This window comes from Amphibalanus amphitrite, unplaced genomic scaffold (assembly GCF_019059575.1).
Source record: "Amphibalanus amphitrite isolate SeventyFive unplaced genomic scaffold, NRLGWU_Aamphi_draft 000028F_arrow, whole genome shotgun sequence".
Classification (NCBI taxonomy): Eukaryota; Metazoa; Arthropoda; class Thecostraca; order Balanomorpha; family Balanidae; genus Amphibalanus; species Amphibalanus amphitrite.
Window position 1 is genome coordinate 611,294 of NW_024881524.1, and position 21,164 is coordinate 632,457.

General features: G+C 55.3%; 2 protein-coding genes across 3 annotated transcripts in view; one reads left to right on the forward strand and one right to left on the reverse strand.

Annotated features, from left to right (window-relative positions):
* LOC122365249 (diacylglycerol lipase-alpha-like) overlaps window positions 1-13,320 on the forward strand; it is a 51,485-nt gene extending 38,165 nt beyond the window's left edge. Inside the window, exons 7-16 of one of the 2 annotated variants that reach the window (XR_006253708.1) lie at window positions 2,226-2,344; window positions 3,602-3,685; window positions 4,650-4,866; window positions 6,749-6,826; window positions 7,250-7,482; window positions 7,824-7,965; window positions 8,725-8,948; window positions 9,720-9,855; window positions 10,396-11,341; window positions 11,717-13,320. Coding sequence is in view for 1 of the 2 variants with exons in the window: in XM_043336284.1 (XP_043192219.1) it covers window positions 2,226-2,344; window positions 3,602-3,685; window positions 4,650-4,866; window positions 6,749-6,826; window positions 7,250-7,482; window positions 7,824-7,965; window positions 8,725-8,948; window positions 9,720-9,855; window positions 11,717-12,475 (1,992 nt within the window). In the remaining variant the exon portion in view is untranslated. The remainder of the gene's footprint in view (window positions 1-2,225; window positions 2,345-3,601; window positions 3,686-4,649; window positions 4,867-6,748; window positions 6,827-7,249; window positions 7,483-7,823; window positions 7,966-8,724; window positions 8,949-9,719; window positions 9,856-10,395; window positions 11,342-11,716) is intronic. The other variant, XM_043336284.1, reaches the window with a different exon arrangement.
* Window positions 13,321-13,515: 195 nt separating this feature from the next.
* On the reverse strand, window positions 13,516-20,934 carry LOC122365259 (kinesin-like protein KIFC1). Its single transcript, XM_043336296.1, has 11 exons — window positions 20,807-20,934; window positions 20,335-20,536; window positions 19,901-20,077; window positions 19,406-19,553; window positions 18,314-18,584; window positions 17,774-18,107; window positions 17,380-17,516; window positions 16,922-17,080; window positions 15,586-15,744; window positions 14,983-15,288; window positions 13,516-14,677 (listed from the first exon to the last, which is right to left on the reverse strand). The coding sequence occupies exons 2-11, from the start codon at window positions 20,522-20,524 to the stop codon at window positions 14,483-14,485; spliced, it is 2,076 nt and encodes a 691-aa protein (XP_043192231.1). The 5' UTR covers window positions 20,525-20,536; window positions 20,807-20,934; the 3' UTR covers window positions 13,516-14,482.
* Between the last annotated feature and the right edge of the window lie 230 nt (window positions 20,935-21,164).

Consider the following 21,164-nt stretch of genomic DNA (forward strand, 5'->3'; position numbering starts at 1 on the left):
ATTGAATACGCCTGCCGCTCCGTATATCGGCGCTCCAGCTCGGCTCGACGGCGCCCAAATGGACGCATTTATCGCCGACTGGCATTGCGCCGGGCGCGCCGCCCTTGACCAGCTCGGCAAACGTTACGACATCGTGTGCGAGTTAGTAACGGCGCTGCGTACGGAATATGTCTGCGCTCATGGCCGCCGGATAAACCAATGACCGTCGCTTGTAATTCTGTCTAACTCTAAGTCAGTAACGTTAACGAAGAGTGGGTGGATTACATTAGCATTACGTCTGATTAGGATCACCAGACGTCTGCCCTTTCCATCTGCGTTACTCTCCGCGAGTGACGCGGCCAATGAAGCACAACACGAGCCATGAACGCCGGTCGTGAAGGCGCCGTGAAAAATGGCCGTTCGCCGCCTATCCGGGTCGGTTATTTAAGCTGCCGCCGCGCTCCGGCCGAGGTCAGATCGTGACGTCACTGACCGTATGACGTCAGCGATGGGTGGTCGGCAGTTAGCGGGCCATATTATCAGCGGCCACAGTCGGGGGTGCTGTAAACGGCAGCCGCCGGCGCTACCGGCTCCTCCCCGGAACACCGGACAGAGGCTCGTTGTCCCCGCACTCCGCGGGACACTGACATCTTAGATAGGGACGGAGCCCTCCGTCCCCATCTCTGGAACTCACGTCACTCCAATCCACAGGAAGTTGTTATCTCTAGCATATCTCTACTCTACCCCTAAAGTTGCCGTCAGTTGGTCGAATCTTTAGACGAGCTGTGCGTGTGCGATGGTCCTATCTCAGTCTCCTTGTCCTCGAAGAGACACTTAACGGCGGCTACTATCGCTCTGTCAGTGAGCTGCAAGCGCTTTTTTCCTCAAACTGTGCGGCTCTGCCGGTGCGTATTATGCCACCTGGTCGGCACCTCCTCGCTGCTCCTAACCTCTTTCCGCGGATCCCCGTATCCTCGTGCCGTCGCTCGGTGCAAAATCTGACGGGCGGTGCGTATTTCGGTCTCGAGGAGCGATACGCGAGGCGCACTGCCAGCTGTCTGTCTGTCTGTCGATGCGACGGTAGTGCCGCTACTCAGACTCTCAAGACTCAGTGTTTGTCGACGCTGCTAGTGCCGCTTCTCAGACTCTGAGACTCAGTGACGATAGCGGGCCGCCAGCCTCCTGCACGCCGGTGACGGTTTTGATTGGCCTCCTTGGCCACTGCCCTGCGGCTCAGTCCAGCCCGCCGTTGTGTGTGTTTGGGAAGTTTTGGCGAGGTCGCCGTCTCACCCGGATCTGCTCCGAGAGCGGCCAATTCTCAGCCGCCGCTGCCGCCTCCAGCCGACAGTGTAGTGTCGTGTCATCACCGCCCCCGCCCCCGCCCTGAGTGGGCGGCTCGGCGGGCGGAGTTGGCACCCGTGGCGTCTCCTCGGCTGCTGGTAGGACGGCGCGCCGCCCGGTGCCGACTGATGGGGCTGTCATACGCGTCCACTGACGACTGCCGAGGCAGCGGTACACTAACGAGTGACGGGGCGGTACCTCTGGCAGGGTGTGAGAGGAGGCAGGGATTATCAAGGGAATTATGCTGCCTTGTTGGAGTGAGGCTGGTATGGCGATCGGTCACGCTGTGGATTATAGGGTCATGTAATATCATCGTGCCACAACAGTCTTTTGTATGATTGATAAGAGCTTAGCTTCAATACCAGTCTTTTGTATTCTGGTGTCGGGCTGAGAAAACAGCGAAAACGTGACCAAACGCTTTAAAATCCGCTTGGGCTAGGGCATTCGTTTTCGTCTTTTTCCCGATGGACAAAGAGTGAACTCGCTTGCTGAATTTAAAGCGTTTTGGACCTCACAAAAATAACGTCTGTCGTCCGACACTTATTCTGAGCAAGATGAACAGTGATGAGTACTTCGCTCGTTTTTTTTTATAAAAAGGAAGTGTGCGTTTGCGGTCTTATGGCAACTTGGTTAGCGGCGTCTGACTGTCGAACTGCGGCATTCCCTTGATTGAGCTGAGCTGACCTGGCCTGACCTGCCCCGTGTCTAAAGACACGTACGAGTTTCTCTCGAGGGTATAGCAACCTGACCTGGCATGATCCACAGAACTCTAACGACATGCATTAGTTTCTGTCGGGGCTTCTGACCTGACCCGACCCGTGTCCAAAGAACTCTAACGACACGTAGGAGTGTTTGTCGCGGGCGATGACTGACCTGACTTGACCTGACCTGGCTCATTCCCACAGAACTCGAACGACACGTACGAGTTTCTGTCGGGTGTGAAGGTGACGCCGGCCTCGACGTTCCTGGCGCTGAACCAGCCCGACCAGCTGGCCTTCTTCAAGGATGTCATCCACTACATGAGGTCAGTGACTGCCGCGATCCGCTCACCAACGCGCTATTCTGTCCCGCTTCCAGGAGAAAACTCACTACATGAGGTCAGTGACTGGTGCGATCGGCTCACCAACTCTTTACTCGATCTCGTTTTGAGGTTCCCTCTAGGCTCTACTCTATGTTGTTCGACGTTAGTGATGAATTAGTGTCACCACCGGTAGAGATCAATGTGTTTGAGTATCGTTACCGACACAATGCCGCTCAGGACCAGCGTCCCCATGATATAGTGGGGAGACTCGGGGTGGTATACAGAACGTAAATCACGGGCCGCCGAGTGGCGCTGTTGATGTGGACAGTGACGAGCGGTCGCGCAGTAGTATATTACCGGTTGGGAGGGTGGACGAGCAGGAGGGGACTGCAGAGGACAAACCCGGCCAGTTTCGCACCAGTCAAGCAACCCGCTGGAGTAACAGATCCGTTATCAGTCCGCTTCATCTGCGCTGACCTGTACTCCGGTGGGTGCCACAGCACTACGCATTCGTTCTCATGAACTAGCGGTAAATGTAGGAGCCGCACAGACACACAGCCTACAAAGCAGACTGCATTGGCACAACAAATGATTGCTGACAGTGTGCGCCGTTCTGTGGCGATTCGCTATTGGGCGTCTTTTTATTGCGTTCCCATTCACATTTTTTGTCTTATCCACCATATGAATGGTGGGATAGAGCCAGAATCGGAAACACGGCCGCACAAGAGCGGATAACAATATGGTCGGGTTATGTTTTCCCTGCGACCATTTCTTCGTGGCTTGTTTTTTCGCTCTCGCTCTATATCCCTCCTGTAACTCATCGTGTGACCTTTTCGGCCAGTCAATACTCGTGGTCGTCCAATCAATAACAGAGAGGCTGCCTGCACACACAAACACACACGGCCAAATGTCAGCGGCGCCAGCCGTGGCCCGCACCCACGCACCGCCCCCGGCGACCGAGCGCTGCTTACGCACACACACGGGCTCGAATAGTGCGTGCCGAGGCATCTCAGCGTCCCGGGCTGAGATTTGCCCGGGCCCAGCTCCGGCCCGGCTGCAGCGCCGGTGTGACGTCACCGCTCGATGTGTGACGTCATAGCCACGAGATCAAAGCCTGCTGCAGGGGGCGGCTCCCGGGAGGCGGTGACGTCAGCGCCGCGCCGTCTCCTCAATGTATGACGTCACACCTATCCGCTCGTCGGTGGATGCTGTGTATGACGTCACCGCTGCCCTGACGTCACTGTGTCTGTGTATCCTCAGGCTGGCCATGTCCATCTACGGCTGGCCCGTGTTCATGATGCAGCACTCCAGCACGGGCTGCTGCCGGCTCTGCCCCTACCTCAAGTGAGTGAGTTCACCGCTGAACACTAGAGACGCATCCAGCTCCCTCATGACTGAATGGAAGAGAATTATTGATCTAGGCATACTGCATTAGTATCTGTTTATCGAATTTGGACGATAATGATAGATAAAGCTGATGTTACGTTTTATTAGGCTCGACTTTCACGGATGCTTGACCGCGCCTTTACTGGATTTTCTGCTGAATGCATATTCATGTGGCCTGATAGGCTATTTGGACGTCAGCGCCGGCCTGAATCGAGGGCTCTCAAATCGAGCAGCACCGCTCTTTATCGGCCATTAGAGCGCGTATGATGACGTCCAGTTATGACGGATGGGCGCCACATTTATACCGTATGATGAGCTCTATAGCCTAACGCTCTGTCTAGTTGATCTACTTTTCCTTTAGATAGCACTATTCCTATCCATAATTTGGTTGTTACCAACGTACAGCCCACCGCTAAAGTAATGTAGGGTTTTACCAATCTCAACGATTGGCTTTGACTGGCGATTGTTTAATGCGGAGTGATCGGAAAGAAGATGTCAATAGCTAAAATTGCAGCTGCAAGGGTGAAGATACATATAGGCTACATTCAAAGTTTCATTGTAGTCTGGCTAATCGTTCCTAAGCTTCAGAAGCAGAACATACCCATGACTGAAACCGCACATTACTTCTGCTGTGGACTGTACATAGTTCGCACAGTGGTGCCCTTACTACTCTAATAATATCCGTACCGTAGTGCCCTTACCCTGCCACCCTGCCCGTTTCCTCCCTCCCTGTACGCTCCTATAATTCCCTGCCCTCACCCTCACGCCTCTAACCTGCTCCGCTCGCACCAGGGGCGGCTGTCGACTCCATCTCCATACCGTGGGCGCCCATACTTCTTCCTGTCTCTCTGCCCGTACCACGGACGCCCCAATCCCCCTTCTCTTTACGCACGCACGTCTGACCGACACTGCTCACCCCCAGGGGCGGCTGTCGGCGGCCGGCCACCACGGCCGAGGTAGTCGAGGACAACTGCTGCCTCTGTAACACGGCGGCCACCCAGCGGATGGCGCCGCTGGACGAGCTCGAGCTGGTGTACGTCACCTACCATGTGGATGTCGGTGAGACGCCGTTCATGGTGGCCGTGGATCACCAGAGGTGCACGGTGATCGTCTGCATCCGAGGAACAATGTCCACTAAGGTGAGTAGGGACTCTTCATTAAAATGAGAGAATAGGGCACCGTGTCCACTAAGGTGAGAGCTAGAGAGGTGGACTGACAGTGAGACATTAGACAGACACCATGTCTACGGAAGTGAAGGGATATAATATCCTCAAAGGTGAAGCGAAGGCAAATGGGTGGTGAGTCTACCAAAGCTAGGGTTGGATGGGCAAAAATCTTGGCGACAAAGATGAACGGTGAGCCTGGATGGATGCCACGAGCGCAATGATGAGATGGTGGGCGGCACAGGTAAATTGGCACCCGGTTCTGATGGTTTTGTCGTGCGTTACCGTTGTCAAATGTCTATCGCTTCGCAACATTAGACTGTCAGCGTCTTTTCTTTTGAATGCTTTTTTACATCCGGCTGACGCTCGTGCCTGACCGAGTTTACATCACGCCTGCCACTTACACCTTCCGTCACCATTTTATCACTGTCACAGGATGTGGTCGTGATGTGCTGCTGGGTTGAGTCACCTCGCATCCTCTCGCACATGTTTTCCAGCGTTCCCAGGATGTGGTTACAGACCAAGTAAAGGCTCCAGACCATATCCAGGTACAGCCCCCATGACTGCCCAGTGTCCAAGCGCTGTTTCCAGGATGTAGTGAAGAGAATAGCCGGCCGCAACCCGTCACCGACTCTGTCCTGTTTTAACCCTCGCCCCGTTGGGGCCTGTGGTTTTTCCTGAATAGCAAGAAAACGGCGGCGCGCAGCGCCGCCAAATTTTTAGTACCTTCCCGGGCATCAATTTGACACCTTCACACCAAATTTCAAGTCTTAGGTCACCTTAGGTCCGGAGTTATTGAGGTCAAACTGAGGGCATGTTCGAGCAAAAATGAGCAAAAAACATGCAATCTTGAAACGCTCACCAAATCTACAGTTATCAAGCAATTTCAAAGTTCTTTATATGGTCTAGTAGACAAAAACCGGCGTTACAAAACTGCTATCTCGGATTTTCAAAATTTTGGGTTTTTGACCCCAAAAAAATTCAAAAAATTGATTTTTTTAGAAAAACTGAAAAGAATCCAAAATTTTTCCGAATTTCAAAAAAAACCGGAATATATGTGATAGTCCCTGCGCTCTTCTATATACATACCAAATTTCAGATCGATGTCTCGTTTTTTGGCCAAGTTATAGCGAAAAAACGGTTCAAAAATGATGACGTCAAATTTTTGAACTCAATTTTTAGCGATTCTAGACCACGTACGGCAAAACAAAGACCACCATTGAACTCCCCGTGACGAGCTGCATCGATTCGATACCCATTTTATGCAAAAATATTAACTTTGAAATTTGACCTAATTTGACCTGACCTTGACCTGACCTTGACCTGACATTGACCAAAACGTGACCTAAGCTGGCCCCAAAGGCTGCCTGACCCACATAACCGCATTTGTCATGTAAAATGGGCCATAAAACATGTATCACACGACATTTTCATATTGTGACCCCCCAGTGACCTGACCTCTGTGACCTGACCTGGTATCAGTGACCTCAAATAGCAAAATATGTGTTTGAAGAACATTTCCCCATCGATGATTTTCAATGAAATGCATTTTACTCGATTTTACAACGCATTTCTTGAAATGCCTGTAAACGGTGAAAATTGGACCTTTGACCTGACCTGTGACGTCATCGGTTTGACCTGGGTCAATAAAATTGGGTCACAAGGTAGTTCCCTGATAGGGCTATCCAACACCATTTGCCGCTTGTCGCTAGATTGAGTGGTTCTCGAAGCCCAACGGGGCGGGGCGCGGGTTAATAATATAGTGACGAATCACGTCCCGCCCCTCACCGCCATAATCCTGTTCCCAGGATGAAGTGACGAACCAAGCTTCACCGCCCAAACCCTGCTCTGTTCTCAGGACGTAGTGACGGACCTGGAGTGTGAGGGTGAGCCGATTCCGACCACTCCTCTGCGGGACGACTGGCTCGGACACAGGGTACGTGACCTACGCCAAAAGTGGTGACTATAACTTCATAATGCGCAACTGTCGCCCAAGTACCTCACTCGTATGCGTCCACTACCATGCCGTTGATTCTGGCTGGCAGTCGTCCCTGCCTGGTTTTGCAGCAGGCGACGAATGAGGCAGGTTTGAGGTTTGAGCGCTAGGCGGAGCCGAGCGGTGTGCATTGGTGAGCTGAGTGCTCGCAGTGTCATCTACCCAGTGGGCAGGAAAAGTATGGCTCTCGGTCTGGCGCTGGTATCAGCTTTGCTAAACCAGTCGATCGGGCAGTTGAACTGATGGACTAAATGCATTTGAACGTCCAACTGAGCGTGGAGACGTGTAAGACTCTTCGAGTCCACCCTCATTGACGAGCGGTGACGGTCTCTGAGTGGGCACTCACCCCACGTCTCCCCTCAGGGCATGGTGCAGACGGCCCACTACATCCGCGACAAGCTGGCCTCAGAGCGGCTGCTGGAGCGCGCCTTCTCGCGGGCGGCGGCCGGCGCGGGCGCGGGGGCGGCCAGCTACCGGCTGGTGCTGGTGGGCCATTCGCTGGGCGCTGGCACGGCCGCCATCCTGGCCATCCTGCTGCGCGACCAGTACCCGGAGCTGCGCTGCTTCGCCTACTCGCCGCCCGGCGGACTGCTCAGGTCAGAGGGCGGGGTCAGAGGAGTGAGGTCAGAGGTCTACTGCTAACTGATCCATACAGTTGGAGCGTGACCAAAGCAGAACACTATTTAGTGTCAGGGAGGCCGAAGTCAGCTGGAACTTCAAGTCGATATTTACGTGACGATAATCACATAAGCACGCAATATTCTGGTTAAACCGATTCCTTTCATGCTACACCAAGCGTGCATTGACCACTTCAAATTCGATGCCTGAGCCTACCTATTCATATTGACCTTTCTAGTATCGATTTACCGTCCCTATGTGGTGTGCCAGAGCTGCTTACACCGGCCTTTCTCCCGACTGCCGTTTTCTCCTCCCGCAGTATGCCGGCGGTGGAGTACACGAAGGAGTTCATCACCTCCGTGGTGGTGGGGAAGGACGTGGTGCCCCGCATCGGACTCCACCAGCTGGAGCAGCTGCGCTCCGACCTGATGGACGTCATCAAACACAGCAAACAGTCCAAGGTAACTGCACAGTTATTGACTGAGCGCGGTAAACGAACAGTGGAAACGGTCTGCAATAATGTCTGTCCAGCTCGCAAACTGAGCGCAGTAACCAAGTCAGCGTGAGCAGCTTATTCCATTGGGTTCGGTTCACCAGTTCAATATTTGGTAAGGGAAAATGCACAGTTTCAGTGCTAGCATTCGCTCGGCTTCCGGTCTACGTCCACTGATCTCTTCTGACCCGGCGTGGCGTGTGATAGGCGACGGTATGCCCTGCTGTGTGTGGCTACTGTCCGACGTCTGTGTCTTCTGACCACTGTTTCTCCCTTCTCAGTGGCGTGTGATCGGCGGCGGTATGTCGTGTTGCGGCTGCTGTCTGTGTTTGTATCTGACCTAGTCTGTCCCTGTGCCCTCAGTGGCGGGTTATCGGCGGCGGTATGTCGTGCTGCGGCTGCTGCTGTCTGTGTCTGCTGTCTGTCTCTGCAGATGTCTGACCTCAGTCCCCCTGTCCCTCAGTGGCGAGTGATCGGTGGCGGTATGTCGTGTTGCGGCTGCTGTCTGTGTTTGTATCTGACCTAGTCTGTCCCTGTGCCCTCAGTGGCGGGTTATCGGCGGCGGTATGTCGTGCTGCGGCTGCTGCTGTCTGTGTCTGCTGTCTGTCTCTGCAGATGTCTGACCTCAGTCCCCCTGTCCCTCAGTGGCGAGTGATCGGTGGCGGTATGTCGTGTTGCGGCTGCTGTCTGTGTTTGTATCTGACCTAGTTTGTCCCTCTGCCCTCAGTGGCGGGTTATTGGCGGCGGTATGTCGTGCTGCGGCTGCTGCTGCTCCGAGGAGGAGGCCTCCTCGGCCGCCTGCGGTGACCTGGTGCAGCGGCGGCTGGCCGGTCGGCAGCTGTCCGCCGCTCATCCGAGCGACTCGACCATCGCGCTGACCGTGCACCAGCCGCTCTACCCTCCCGGCCGGGTGATGCACATTGTGCGGCACCACCCCGAGCACCACGGCGGGTACGTAAAACACTATAACATACACCACCCCGAGCACCACGGCGGATACGTATAACACTATAACATACACCACCCCGAGTACCACGGCGGGTACGTATAACACTATAACATACACCACCCCGAGCACCACGGCGGGTACGTATAACGCCACTATAACATACACCATCCCGAGCACCACGGCGGGTACGTATAACATTATAACATACACCACCCCGAGCACCAGGGCGGGTACGTATAACACCACTATAACATGCCGGGTGATGCACATTGTGCGGCACCACCCCGAGCACCACAGCGGGTACGTATAACACCACTACAACATACACCACCCCGAGCACCACGGCGGGTACCTACGTAATACATACACCACCCCGAGCACCACGGCGGGTACCTACGTAATACATACACCACCCCGAGCACCACGGCGGGTACGTGTAACACCAACATACACCACCCCGAGTACCACGGTGGGTACGTATGACGCACACTGAACTTTACGGATACGTAGACTGTGCGCCAGTCCCGGCATCGCTGCCAGGTCAGCCGATGTTTACAATATACTACTTGTGAAATGCAATACGAATGTTGTGTTGTTTCTCTGACATATGTTGACGGATATGTCCCTGCGAAGTGTCGTGCTTTTGATATTTCTGCCGACTTCTGACGTAAGATAAGCACTATTTTACACAGTCCGCCACCGATCAGCCGTTCCTGACTCAGTGGACTCCAGTCCCTATCCCACTGTGACACAGTGACCTCCCTATCTCACAGTGACAAGAAGGTGCGCCGCGGCGAGCCGGTGTACCAGGCCATCTGGGTGGAGAACGACTCCTTTGACGAGGTGCTCATCTCGCCGGTGATGATCCAGGACCACATGCCGGACAAGGTGTTACAGGCGCTCCAGAAGGTGGGTAGACGTCCGAATCGACCGGCCTCACCACCGAGAGCGGGTGTGTAGCGCCGGGCAAACCGAGCTGTGGGCTGCTTATTGCCAGATCCGCCCCTCAAAGCTGGGTCGTGCTCACTGGGCATTGCTTGCATTGAGGGTCGTTTGCCTTGGAAGCTTGCGAAGTAGTTGATGAGACGAATAATTGTGTCGAGTTAATTACTTTTTCTAGAATGGCGAATGATTGTTAAATTTTGCATGTAGGATAGTCTGATGTTCGAAATAGATTATATCATTTCTTAATTAATTGTGAATTCTTATGTTTCTTATTGTTCTTTGATTTTCTAGCACCTTGCTGATCTCTATGTAGTTCTTTCTTTCGTAAACGGCCATGCCAGCACTATCGGTTAATCTTTGTCTCTAACCGATCTATGTGTGTCGGGTATAGCGCATGTGTGGGCTGTCGCGAGCCGACGCTCCGTGACAGGCTCCTTCGCACGCCACTGTCTGTCTATCTGTCGGCCTGTCTCTATCTCTGTCTCTGCTCTGTTTCCCGGCCAGTTTCTGGCCGCTCGTGTGGCTGCGACGGCCTTCTCCACGGCGGCAGCGCCTGCTTCGTCTCACGGCCGGCCGGTCGGCGCCGCCGACAGCTCTGGGGACCGCGACACGGGACACATCAACAGCGGAGCCAGTCAGATGGACGCTGAGACCGCTGACGTGAACTTCACGTGTGGACCGCGGCCGGAGACTGATGGTGGAACCGGTGACGGCGATCCTAACCTGCCGGCCGCTGCCGCTCGAGTCAACCCCGAGGAAGTCTCGGTCGATCTTCACGGCTGTCAGACCGCTGCGTCAGGATCACCCAGTCGGAGTGATGTTGCACCCTGCACCAAGCGGCGCGGGAGTCGAAGAGTGTCGGCTGCTGGGGCTGACTCCTCTGAACCCGGTTGGTACCGAGTGGAGACTGAGGGAGCTCCTTTACCGTCTAACCGTGGGGTGGAGCCGCCAGCGGAGTGTGGGGTGTCTGACTCTGATGCGAGGAATGAACACCCTGCCGCCGCGGACAGTGACGATAAAGAGACTGGTAACAGCGGTGAGAGTAGTGAATGGGAAAGGAGCGCTGCCGACAGTGCCAGTACCGGGAGTCCTGTAAACGGCGACCTGCCTCGGCTATCTGACGGGTCGGACTGTCAGTCTGGCCCGGACGACACTCTAAGACTGGACAATACCGAGTGTGTGGCTAAGGCGGGTGTGGAGGGGAATCAGGACCAGCCCAGACCAGTCCCTACAACCAAAGCTCCTCCACCGGACGGCGAGGAGGGCGAGCTCGACTCCGACGCCAGCAGCGAGTTGTCGGAGCTGAGCGCTGATCTGGCGGCCGAGACGGACTCGTGGCGGCGACGACAGACCGAGCGGGCCCGGCCCGGTGTGGAGTGTAGCTGGGTATGACGAGACCGGCTCTACAGACCGATCGAGGAGGAGGACCCGCCCGGAGAGATCAGGTTCGGTAGGTCGACCGGCCGGGGCTGCCGCTCAGCGCTAACGCACACGGGTAGTTTGTTTGCTTGCAGTCGATGTTGCACACGCCCTTGTTGATAAATGCTCAATTCTCATTTATCTTTATTTACTCTTCCTTGCACCTCATGATGGCATGTTCCGTATGATTTATTTGCACGTTTCAGTTATTCTTTTCACCTGCCGTAACACTTTCTTTGCACATGGAAACAGTGTATTTTCTTTTCAAATCACGCTCCATCGAAGTGTTAATCGTGGGTTGTTCGCGGTAAGCACCGCTTATCAACGTTGTTTGTCGGTAACGTATGTCTGGCTTAGGCCATTCATATGCTATGCCCTATGATAATGACCCGATCCTTCCGTACAGGTCCTGAGCTGCGTGGGTCCGGCCAAGCCGGTCCGGTCGGGGGCCAGCCATCTGCGTGGCGCCTCTGAGGAGCGGCGTCCGCTGGTGTCGTCTCCGCTGCTGGCTGCCGCCCCCGCCGCCGCCGCCGCCCCGGCCACCGTCAGCCAGCACCGGCTGCAGCTGGAGACCAGTTTCGACTGCGAGTTCGCGCCGCCGCCGCCGCCGCCTCCTCCGTTCGAGGACACGGTGTCAGTGAGCACCCTGCAGCTGGTGTGGACGGGTCGGCGGCCATGTCCGCCCACTCCGCCCATCAGTGGCTTGCCGGGCCGCGCGGGCCAGCCGGCGCCGCTGGCCTCTCCGGACACTGTGAGCGAGGCGTCCAGCTCCGGCGGCGGCAGCCTGCTGCGGGAAGTGCTGCGCGCCGCCGCGCTGCCGCGGCGCCGACCCCTCTCGGTCATCAGTCAGTCGCCGGGCGCTGACGAGCCGAGCGGCAGCGGCGGCGGCGGCGACGGCGGCTGGTCGGAGGCGACCACCCCCGAGGAGCCGCGAGACACTCTGCTGCCGCTAGAGGCGGTACCACCCGGCGGAAAACAGCGGCCCCCACAGCCGTCCGGCGACTCGGGCTTCGTCAACGGCGGCTCGTCGGCCAGCGAGCCATGGTTCGTGACGCCGCGTACTTCGGGCGCCGCCCACTTTGTGTTCCCCGGCGAGCCGGGAGCGGACTGCGAGGTGTTCCTACCGGGGGAGACGCCCGGCCGGCCGGCACCCTCGGCCGTCTGAGACAGACCGGCCGCCGCGGCCACTGCGGCACGTGCAATCCGCCCACCAGGCGACCAATATGCGCTTCAACTTCGACCAAAGAGTGAGGGTGAGTGAGCGAGAGAGGTATGTGAGGGGTGAGTGATCTGAACGGCAGAGTGCTGGGGTAGGGAGGGAGGGTCGAGCTCGACCCGGCAGGTTCTGTTGTACCTTGTCCTTTGTACTCGCGTGGTGAGCGGAGCACCCCCGTGTCGGGGGACGGACTCGGCTTTGCTCGGTGCTCCGGGCTGTCGCGTCTCCGGGTCAGCGGCGTCCGACGGCCGCCACCTGCCAGTCAGTCATATCTCCTTTTCAACTCAGTCCGCGCGCCGGCGTGTCTGCGCTGACGTCACCGCCGGTATGACGTCACCCATCGACTGTGTCTCATCATGACAGTGCGTGCGCTGTGCTAGCGATCGTGCGCTGTTGGCAAATGCCGGCGTCACTCGGCAGCCGCGCAGTGCATTTTCCACTATTCAATGGTATGAGAGTGTGTTTGTACTTGCCGCAGCCACCAGTGTGTATTTATTTCGGGAGGGGAGGGTCGTGTGTCCTGTCACCTGTGGGGTCATTGCTGAGACTGAGTGTCACACTTGGTCGAAGGGGGGGGGGGACAGAATGGGAGGGAACCTGTGCCAAAACTCAGAGCTCTCCGGGCCGGCGGGGGGTCTCGGCTTGTTGGCCGGTCGGTAAGGGGACTGAGTCGCGAGTTATAGCGATTCGATCTCCCCGTCAAACCAGATTCCCGGGCCCTCCAGCGGACCGCCGCCGGACCGCAAACCTTTCGCCATGACAGTGCGTACCAAATAAACTATTTACACAAACGACGGGCGGTGTTTGGCGCTGACTGAGGAGCTCCGGGCACAGGTGCCGTGACCTTTGACCGGAGACATTAGTTGAACTTCCACTTCGAGAAAAAAAATACTTGAAGACACACTGTTGTGTAAAGCCATCGGCTGAAAAGCGATTCTGCTGAGAGGGCGTAATACATCTGTCGTGTAACCATGTAAAAAGGCAGTTGAATGAGTTCCCAAATGTATTAAAGCGATGAATGAGATACAGACCGATGATCCCTCCACAAAGCCAGACATTCATGATCGAACATCCCGCGGACTGGGGAGCTGCTGGTCGCTCAATCTGACATGCCCGACCGCGGCAGGACCAGTCGTCGGAAACAAGGCTAGCCGGTGAACAGTGACTGGTATGCAGAGCTCACGTAATCAGCCAGAAAACTATGAAGATGGCTATTGGTTTTGATTGACGGTATTCCGTGAGACCATTTTTATGAGTCGGTTACGTCCCGCATGTCGAAAGCCATCCCCCAATGCAGAATGAGCAGCAGCGAAACATATAAAACAGACTTCATAGTTTGCAACAAACACAAGGGAAATCAACGCTAAAAGCTATGCGGGCACCGACAGGAGGCTGGAGTACGATTAGGTGCTCAGTCACACGGTGTATTCTAAGAGTAATCCATGACACACTACACAGTCAACTACAGTGCACACGACCGATAGCCCGAGAAGAGAGGATGATGTGGGAAAACGGCCTACCAAACTCTGCCAGCCGACGTCTACTGAGACCGCTAAACAGAGCGAGTGCTGGCGTCGACACTTATATCCAGAGCCCGCGGCTACAGGCTGTGAGTTCCGTCAGACACACAACGGTCACGCACAGGGCTACTTACAGTCTCGGGCTGCCGGGCCTTAGATATGACGATCATTCAGTGAATCAGGCACACATGTCGCTAACTAGCCTCTCCCCGCGCACTCATCCATCGATAAACATGGAGACCCAGCGCCGCGCCGTGCTGGAGACGCACCGACTCGGCGGGATATCGACTCGTGTGTCCGATAATCTCTCCCCAGCGGTACAGCACATACAGCGCGCGCCAGAGATCCGGATGCTAGCGAGTTTATCATCCCGGTAGCCGCTGGATAACCAGGCCCCCATCTATACACGGCTCAGCCTCGCGCGGCGCAATCACCCTCACTTGGTGCGTTTCGTGGCAGTGCCGATGTGGCACTGGTTGACCTTGGCGGCGAAGCGCAGAGAGTTGAGGGTCTCGGCGGCGCAGTCCTCGCGCGGAGACACGTTGACGAACATGAGCGTTTTGCTGTTGCCGCCCAGAGAGTGCTGCAGCAGGTGCGTGAGCTTGGAGTTTCGGAAAGGCACGTGGTCCTGCTGTAAGGCACAGACGGGGGGCGGTCAGGCGGTCTTCGCCCGGACAGGGCGAAGTTGGGTAACGAATCGATCGGAACGGACGCAGATCATATTGCACCATCCCCCGAGCAAAACTGCACCACCAAATAGGGCGCTACGAAACACCGCGCCTTTGAGCATCCCTCAACTCAAAATGCAATCATCATCACAGACAATCGTGCTAAACACCATACAACGTGTTCATAAGCATCAAACGCTGGCGCTTTGCCACAATTATGCGCTTAATTTTGCCGACGGCCCGCCACCACCCGGGCGGAGTTAGTTACCTTATTTCCCAGCGCCATGATGACGTTTCCGAGGTTGGCCAGGGACTTGTTAATGTTCTTGGTCTCGGTGAGACGGTCGCCCTGCGAGCCGGACTCTTTGAGCCGCTCTGAGCCTGCCAGGTCCACCAGGTTCAGCGACCCGTGGCAGGTCTCGGTGGTGAGCGCGTTCCGGCCCTCCATCCGCAGGGTGAACACAGAGTGTGAGCGCGACGAGTGCTCGTTGCAGTTGGTGGCGGCCACGGCGCGCTGCTGGCGGGCCCGCTCCAGCAGCGAGGCGACGTCCGCCTGCTCGGTCACCGTCACCACCTGGCCACAAGAGGGAAAGGGGACAGGTGTCAGTACGGCCTATGTATGTGAGGGAGGGCCATTCCATTCAGTCAAACTTACTACCTAGCCAGTAGCCACACGAATAGCCAGTGCGAATGGGACAATATGCCATCAAAGTAGCCACAAAAAAAACTAAATCAATGAACAGTTATCAAATGAACAACTTTCGAGCTCGCGGAGGTGTATGCCTCCTGTTCCCCGACAGAATATTTCGTTCGGATAGTTTGTGGCTAGTGGACCGAGGTCCCATGACAATCTACATCACTTCAAGCCCACCTTGAGGTTGGTGACATACACCTCCTTAGTCTTGCTGTTGAGTTTGCTGTCTTTCATGCGGATTTCGTAGTTCATCTTCTCCTTCGACGTGCTGAGCAGGTCGCGGATGGTTTCATTATAGATCTCCAGGAAGCTGGCCTCCAGTGTGTACGACCAGCCCTGGGTGACAAAACAGGAGCGGATGTTACGGACGTTACAAACACCAAGTCACCTGGCAAACGAGGAATTTCCTTGATTGCCGCCCTGGTACAATCTGCGGACCTCAGGCTCCTTATATCCATGGCCATCCATTAACTTTGGCTTAGAACTAAAAGAGAATTAGACATCACACAGAATACCTTGATGTGTTAAAAGCCAATCTCCGAGAGGTCAATTCGTTGGACCCCCCCCCCCCTCGCCGTTTGGCCCCTGATCGAGATAGAGCTTCGCGGAAAAAAGGAGCGTGCTGCCCGTAAAGAGAGAAAGCCGATGACCCCCAACTTTAAAGTCCTAGGTCATTGGTTGACCTTCTAGGTCAGGTCAATGACCCAAAAGTCGGGAAAATCGGATCTGTTAGAACGTCGTAAAGTGTGGCTGCTGTGGGGTTTTCTGGATGCTGATCACGAATATCATGTTAGCTTAGATTACAGATGATATCTTCATGCATTTAGGCCAGGTCGGGTCAAGTCAGGTCAGGTCAACCAGGGGGATTCTGCCGGGTATTCGTAGTACGTACGTATCACTGTCAACCGCCTCTGACAGATTCGTAACACGTTACATGACGTTAAGAAGTCACCAAAACTACTTCGTAAATGTTGAAATGGTTGCTAAATTCGAATTCAGCTCCAAAAACTACTCTACTACGTGTAAAACTCGAAAAAGTGAACCGAAATTATCAAAGGTCAATGACCTGACCTTACTTTCAGGTGACCTTGGCACCCACCCTAATGCATGGGACGAACATCATATCATATGTTTGAACGCTTGAAACCACGTAAAGACTGCAAACGCGTGGCTAATGCGAGCCGACATACGCCGAATCGCGATTCTGACAAAACTGGTCTCAAGAAATAGGTCACAGGTCAAAGGTCATTTAGGTCAGGAACATGAAAATTTCGGGGTAGGTGTAAAATTGATTAACTCGAAGGTACTGAAAGTTTCGTAGCGATCAGCCGCTTTTTACGCGAGTTATTTGCGAGAAAAAAAAACGTGGGAGGGGTCTGTTGTTCGAGGGGAGGGCGAGTTCCCCGTCCTTCTATGTGGGCGAGGGTCAAATCACCAATGAAAAGTTCACGTGATACAAAAAGAAACTTCCACGTTGCGCCCACACTCACTCTCTGATCTCCGTGCACAATACCTTCTCCTTGAGCGCTGCGCAGGCGTCGAATATCTGGCTGACGGCGCGCGGGATCACGCCTTGCAGTTCGTCGTCACGGCCGCCCTCCATGGTATGAGTTTTACCAGAGCCGGTCTGGCCGTACGCGAAGACGCAAACGTTGTACCCGTCTAGCGCCGACTGCGGGAGGGCGGAGCGGTGAGTTAGAGTTGAGCTTTAACGGCGTGGTGGCATCAGGGAGACTGCCACCAAACGACGGGAGGCATTTTATGACTTCTGCTGACCTCAGGGTCTGAAACTAGGTGCTAAACTGAGCAGCTAAAAGTAAACCGCATATGCACATCAAAGCAAGTATACGCCGCACGAGCTTCGCAGCTACAAGCGTGAGTTATCATGAACGAGTGCACTGTTGAATCCTTCCCTTCCCAGCGACTTCACTGGCCGTGCCGATACCTCTATCAGCCGTGATAGCGCCTCACCTGGATCAGCTGCGAGATCTCCTCGAAGACGTCCGCCTGCGACGTCTCCGGCGGGAAGACGCGGTCGAACGCAAAGTTCACCTTGCCGTCACCCTCCTCCCGGCGGCGGCCGCTCATGGTCTCGTTGGCACCGGCACCTGACGGACGACATGCCGTCAGTCGGGGCGGACGCGACGGGGCATAGCAAACCAGACCACAAATTGACCACCATAGAACAGTGAATAACCTTGAAAGTAAGTTAAGTCAGAAGACAAACATGTTGCACCGCTGCGGTCTGTAGCGCCGTAGCAGCGACATATAAAATGGGGTGCATGAATCAATCAGCACACACATAGCCCACATCACACATGACTGACTGGCAAACAGCCACGCTAGCCTGCTCGTCATGACTGACCTGCCGCCTTGCCGATCTCCAGCGAGCGCTCGTCGGTGACCTGCAGGTGCGGGATCTGTCCGCCGGCCTGGGTCACCTCCTCGCCCAGCAGCGGCCGGACGCGGCAGAACACGCGTATGTTGCCCTTGAGCTCCTGCACCTGGTTGTGCAGCTGTCGGCGCAGGGTCTCCTCGCGTCGGGCGCGGGCCTCCAGCTCTGCCACGGTGGCGTCCCGCTGCCGCAGCGTGGCCTCCAGCTGGTCGCGGGCGGCCGTCAGCTGCTGGACGGTCAGCTGGGCAGCCGACAGCTGCGCGCCCACCGTGGCCTGGGCAGCCGTCAGCTGGGCCACTGACGACTGACGGACAGAGGCGGCGGTCAGACCGACGCTGAGATCGGCGACAGTCACGTGGGACGTAGTTAAATAATGGGTCACTGACCATTACAGCAGGCAGCACTCATGGACAGAGCAAACGCAAACTCACAAATTGAACCCAACCCATCAATCACGAGAAGACCCACCCCGCTCGCCAGATCCCCCCCCCCCCCCGGCGCCATTCTCACCCGTAGTGCGTCAGCCTCGTCCGTTTTGGCCTGGAGCTCGGCCTGCAGAGAAGTGAGCCGGCGCTGCAGGGCGGCCCGCTGCGTCTCCGAGTCCTCTCGCTGCGCCTCCAGCTCGGAGAGGCGCCGCTGCAGCTGGCGCCGCTCCGACTCCCACTGGTCCTCGCGGTCCTGCAGCTGGCGCGAGACGCGCTGTGCCTCCGACTGCACCTCGGCAGTGATGGTCTCCTTCTCGCGGACACCCTGCTCCAGCTGCTGCTTCTCCTCCTCCATCCTGTTGGGGGGTCGGTGGAGATGTTACCGAGAGTCGTGTGTCGGTAGAGATGTTACCGGGAGTTGTGTGTAGGTGGAGTTGTTACCGGTAGTTGTGTGTAGGTGGAGTTGTTACCGGTAGTTGTGTGGGAGTGGAGTTGTTACCGGTAGTTGTGTGGGGGTGGAGATGTTACCGGGAGTCGTGTGGGGTGGAGATGTTACCGGGAGTTGTGTGTAGGTGGAGTTGTTACCGGGAGTTGTGTGTAGGTGGAGTTGTTACCGGTAGTTGTGTGTAGGTGGAGTTGTTACCGGTAGTTGTGTGTAGGTGGAGTTGTTACCGGTAGTTGTGTGTAGGTGGAGTTGTTACCGGTAGTTGTGTGGGAGTGGAGTTGTTACCGGTAGTTGTGTGGGGGTGGAGATGTTACCGGGAGTCGTGTGGGGTGGAGATGTTACCGGGAGTTGTGTGTAGGTGGAGTTGTTACCGGGAGTTGTGTGTAGGTGGAGATGTTCCCGGGAGTCGTGTGGAGATGGAGATGTTCCCGGGAGTCGTGTGGAGATGGAGATGTTCCCGGGAGTCGTATGGGGGTAGAGATGTTACGGGGAGTCGTATGGGAATTCGGACAGTGGATGCACACCAAGACACTGAGCTGCGGAGCACGGTAGAAATAATCGTACGAACACAGACCACAACACAGAGGAATAGCGTCACAGTTTTAAGTGTTTGTCATAATTAAGAATAAAGCTTGACAAATATGTATGTATTGTTACGTCAATCATCTGACCTAAGTCCGAACCGGCCCCGTCATCAATATCGCTCCCAGACGCCCTCAGCCCGCCACGCACCTGGAGACGCGCTCCTGTGTCAGCTGCAGCTGCTCCATCAGCTCTCGGTGACGGGCGTCCATGTCCTGGATCTGGCCCTTCAGGTCCCACGGCTGCCGCTTCGTCGCCGGCTTCGGCGTCGGCTTGGCGGCGCCCGGACGGCCGCCCACTGGTGACGGGTGGGGGTTTGAAAAGGTTAGAACATATTATAATGAGCTCAGGTAGGCTATGCTACAGCAGGTCACAGGCAGGACAGAAAGCCATTAAACACTACTGTTGAAACGGTTAGGAATCACGGTTAACGCACACAAGTACACAACCAATAGTCACTCATATAAATTAAATTACATTAACTTTGATGGCTGGCATCTTTTTTCACACAGACATTTGAGAAAAACGAATGCATCCATATGCCTTACCGCCTTGCCAATGTTTGAAACCGGTATCATCGATGCTTTATCAGACTGGAATATGATAAAAGTCGGTACATTAAGCGGAGGACGGATCAGAACTCACCTGTGCCGGCGGCCTTCACGTTATTACGGGAGACGACTCGGGAAGTGACGTCCCTCATGGGCCGTCCGGCCGGCGTGCTGAGGTTGGCCACCGACTTGGAGCGGATCAGGCCCGGGTTGGCCGGCGGACGCATCGAGCCCGCGCGCGGAGGACGACCCGTGGAGGAGCCGTCCGAACCTGGGGGCGTCCACGAGCACCGGTCAGATATGGCAACGAGATGCAGCGGGAACTCGGAGCGGGTCAGCTGTGTGTAAGGAACCAGGTGCACTGATGCGACACCCTGAGAGACATTAACTCTCCAGTGACAATTATACCTATCATTTACTTTTAAGCAATCGGAATGGGACCGACACACCCACTCATATCTCATTCATCAATCATTGACATTCAAATCAGCAGCCTCAACCTTTGAATTCGCCGGCCGTGCTACTCACTTCCGGAGGTGTCCAGACGACCCCGCTTGGTCGCCATCGACGACTGCGAGGCCTGCCGTTTCAGGGCGGCCGCGCCGCCGGCGGTGGCCGGGGTAGCACGGGGTGTGGGGCGCACGATCCCGGAGGCTGCCGTCAGCCGAGAGGTGCCGGCCACCGGCAGCCGAGACGACGGAGTCGGCAGGCGGCTCATCGTGACCTCAACCTGCCGCAGGCGGAATCGCGTTATGGGCGCTCAGTCGGGAGTTTGGAGGAATGCTGCAAGGCTCGTTACAATCCTGCAAAATGCTTGCAACTGCAATTACATCTCGAGCAAAAAAGGGCTTCTTATCTAGACTGAGATTTGTGTCAAGGCTGCGTCAGTGACACAGCTCGTACGCCGTACGAGATTGAGATGGGGTAGCGAGATAGTTTCAAGCAGATAAATGGCTTAACGATGATGCATTTATCAAGCATACTTATCATCAATTCTTACCAAATGAAATTATCAGGGAAGACACACCACTGCTATTAAAATCGGTTCAAAAACCTAACGCCGGCACGACATCCAAACGCACGCACACACAAACACACGGAGAGCTCAACGGAAAACATTCAAATTTCGTACTTCAGTTTTGTATATTTTTATGAAGTAATATTAAAATGATATGACGTACATACACAGTCGAACTTTTTTGTTGCATAAATTATGTTGATAAGAGCCTTTTTACACTATAAAATATTTTTTTTGTATACATTTATTACATAAATATGGTAAAAAGGAGATACCGCTCTACCAAACACAAAATATTTGCAGATGACGTCATATATGTAGAAGATAACTCTTGGAAAAT

Bases quoted from the DNA above. Each gene is read 5' to 3' on its own strand.
- LOC122365259 (XM_043336296.1), bottom strand. From the start codon at position 20,524: ATGAGCCGCCTGCCGACTCCGTCGTCTCGGCTGCCGGTGGCCGGCACC. The intron at 17,517-17,773 runs GTCAGTCATGAC...GTCGTCCGTCAG, and splicing joins GGAGATCGGCAAGGCGGCAG to GTGCCGGTGCCAACGAGACC. The intron at 15,289-15,585 runs GTGGGCTTGAAG...TCTTGTGGCCAG, and splicing joins TGTATGTCACCAACCTCAAG to GTGGTGACGGTGACCGAGCA.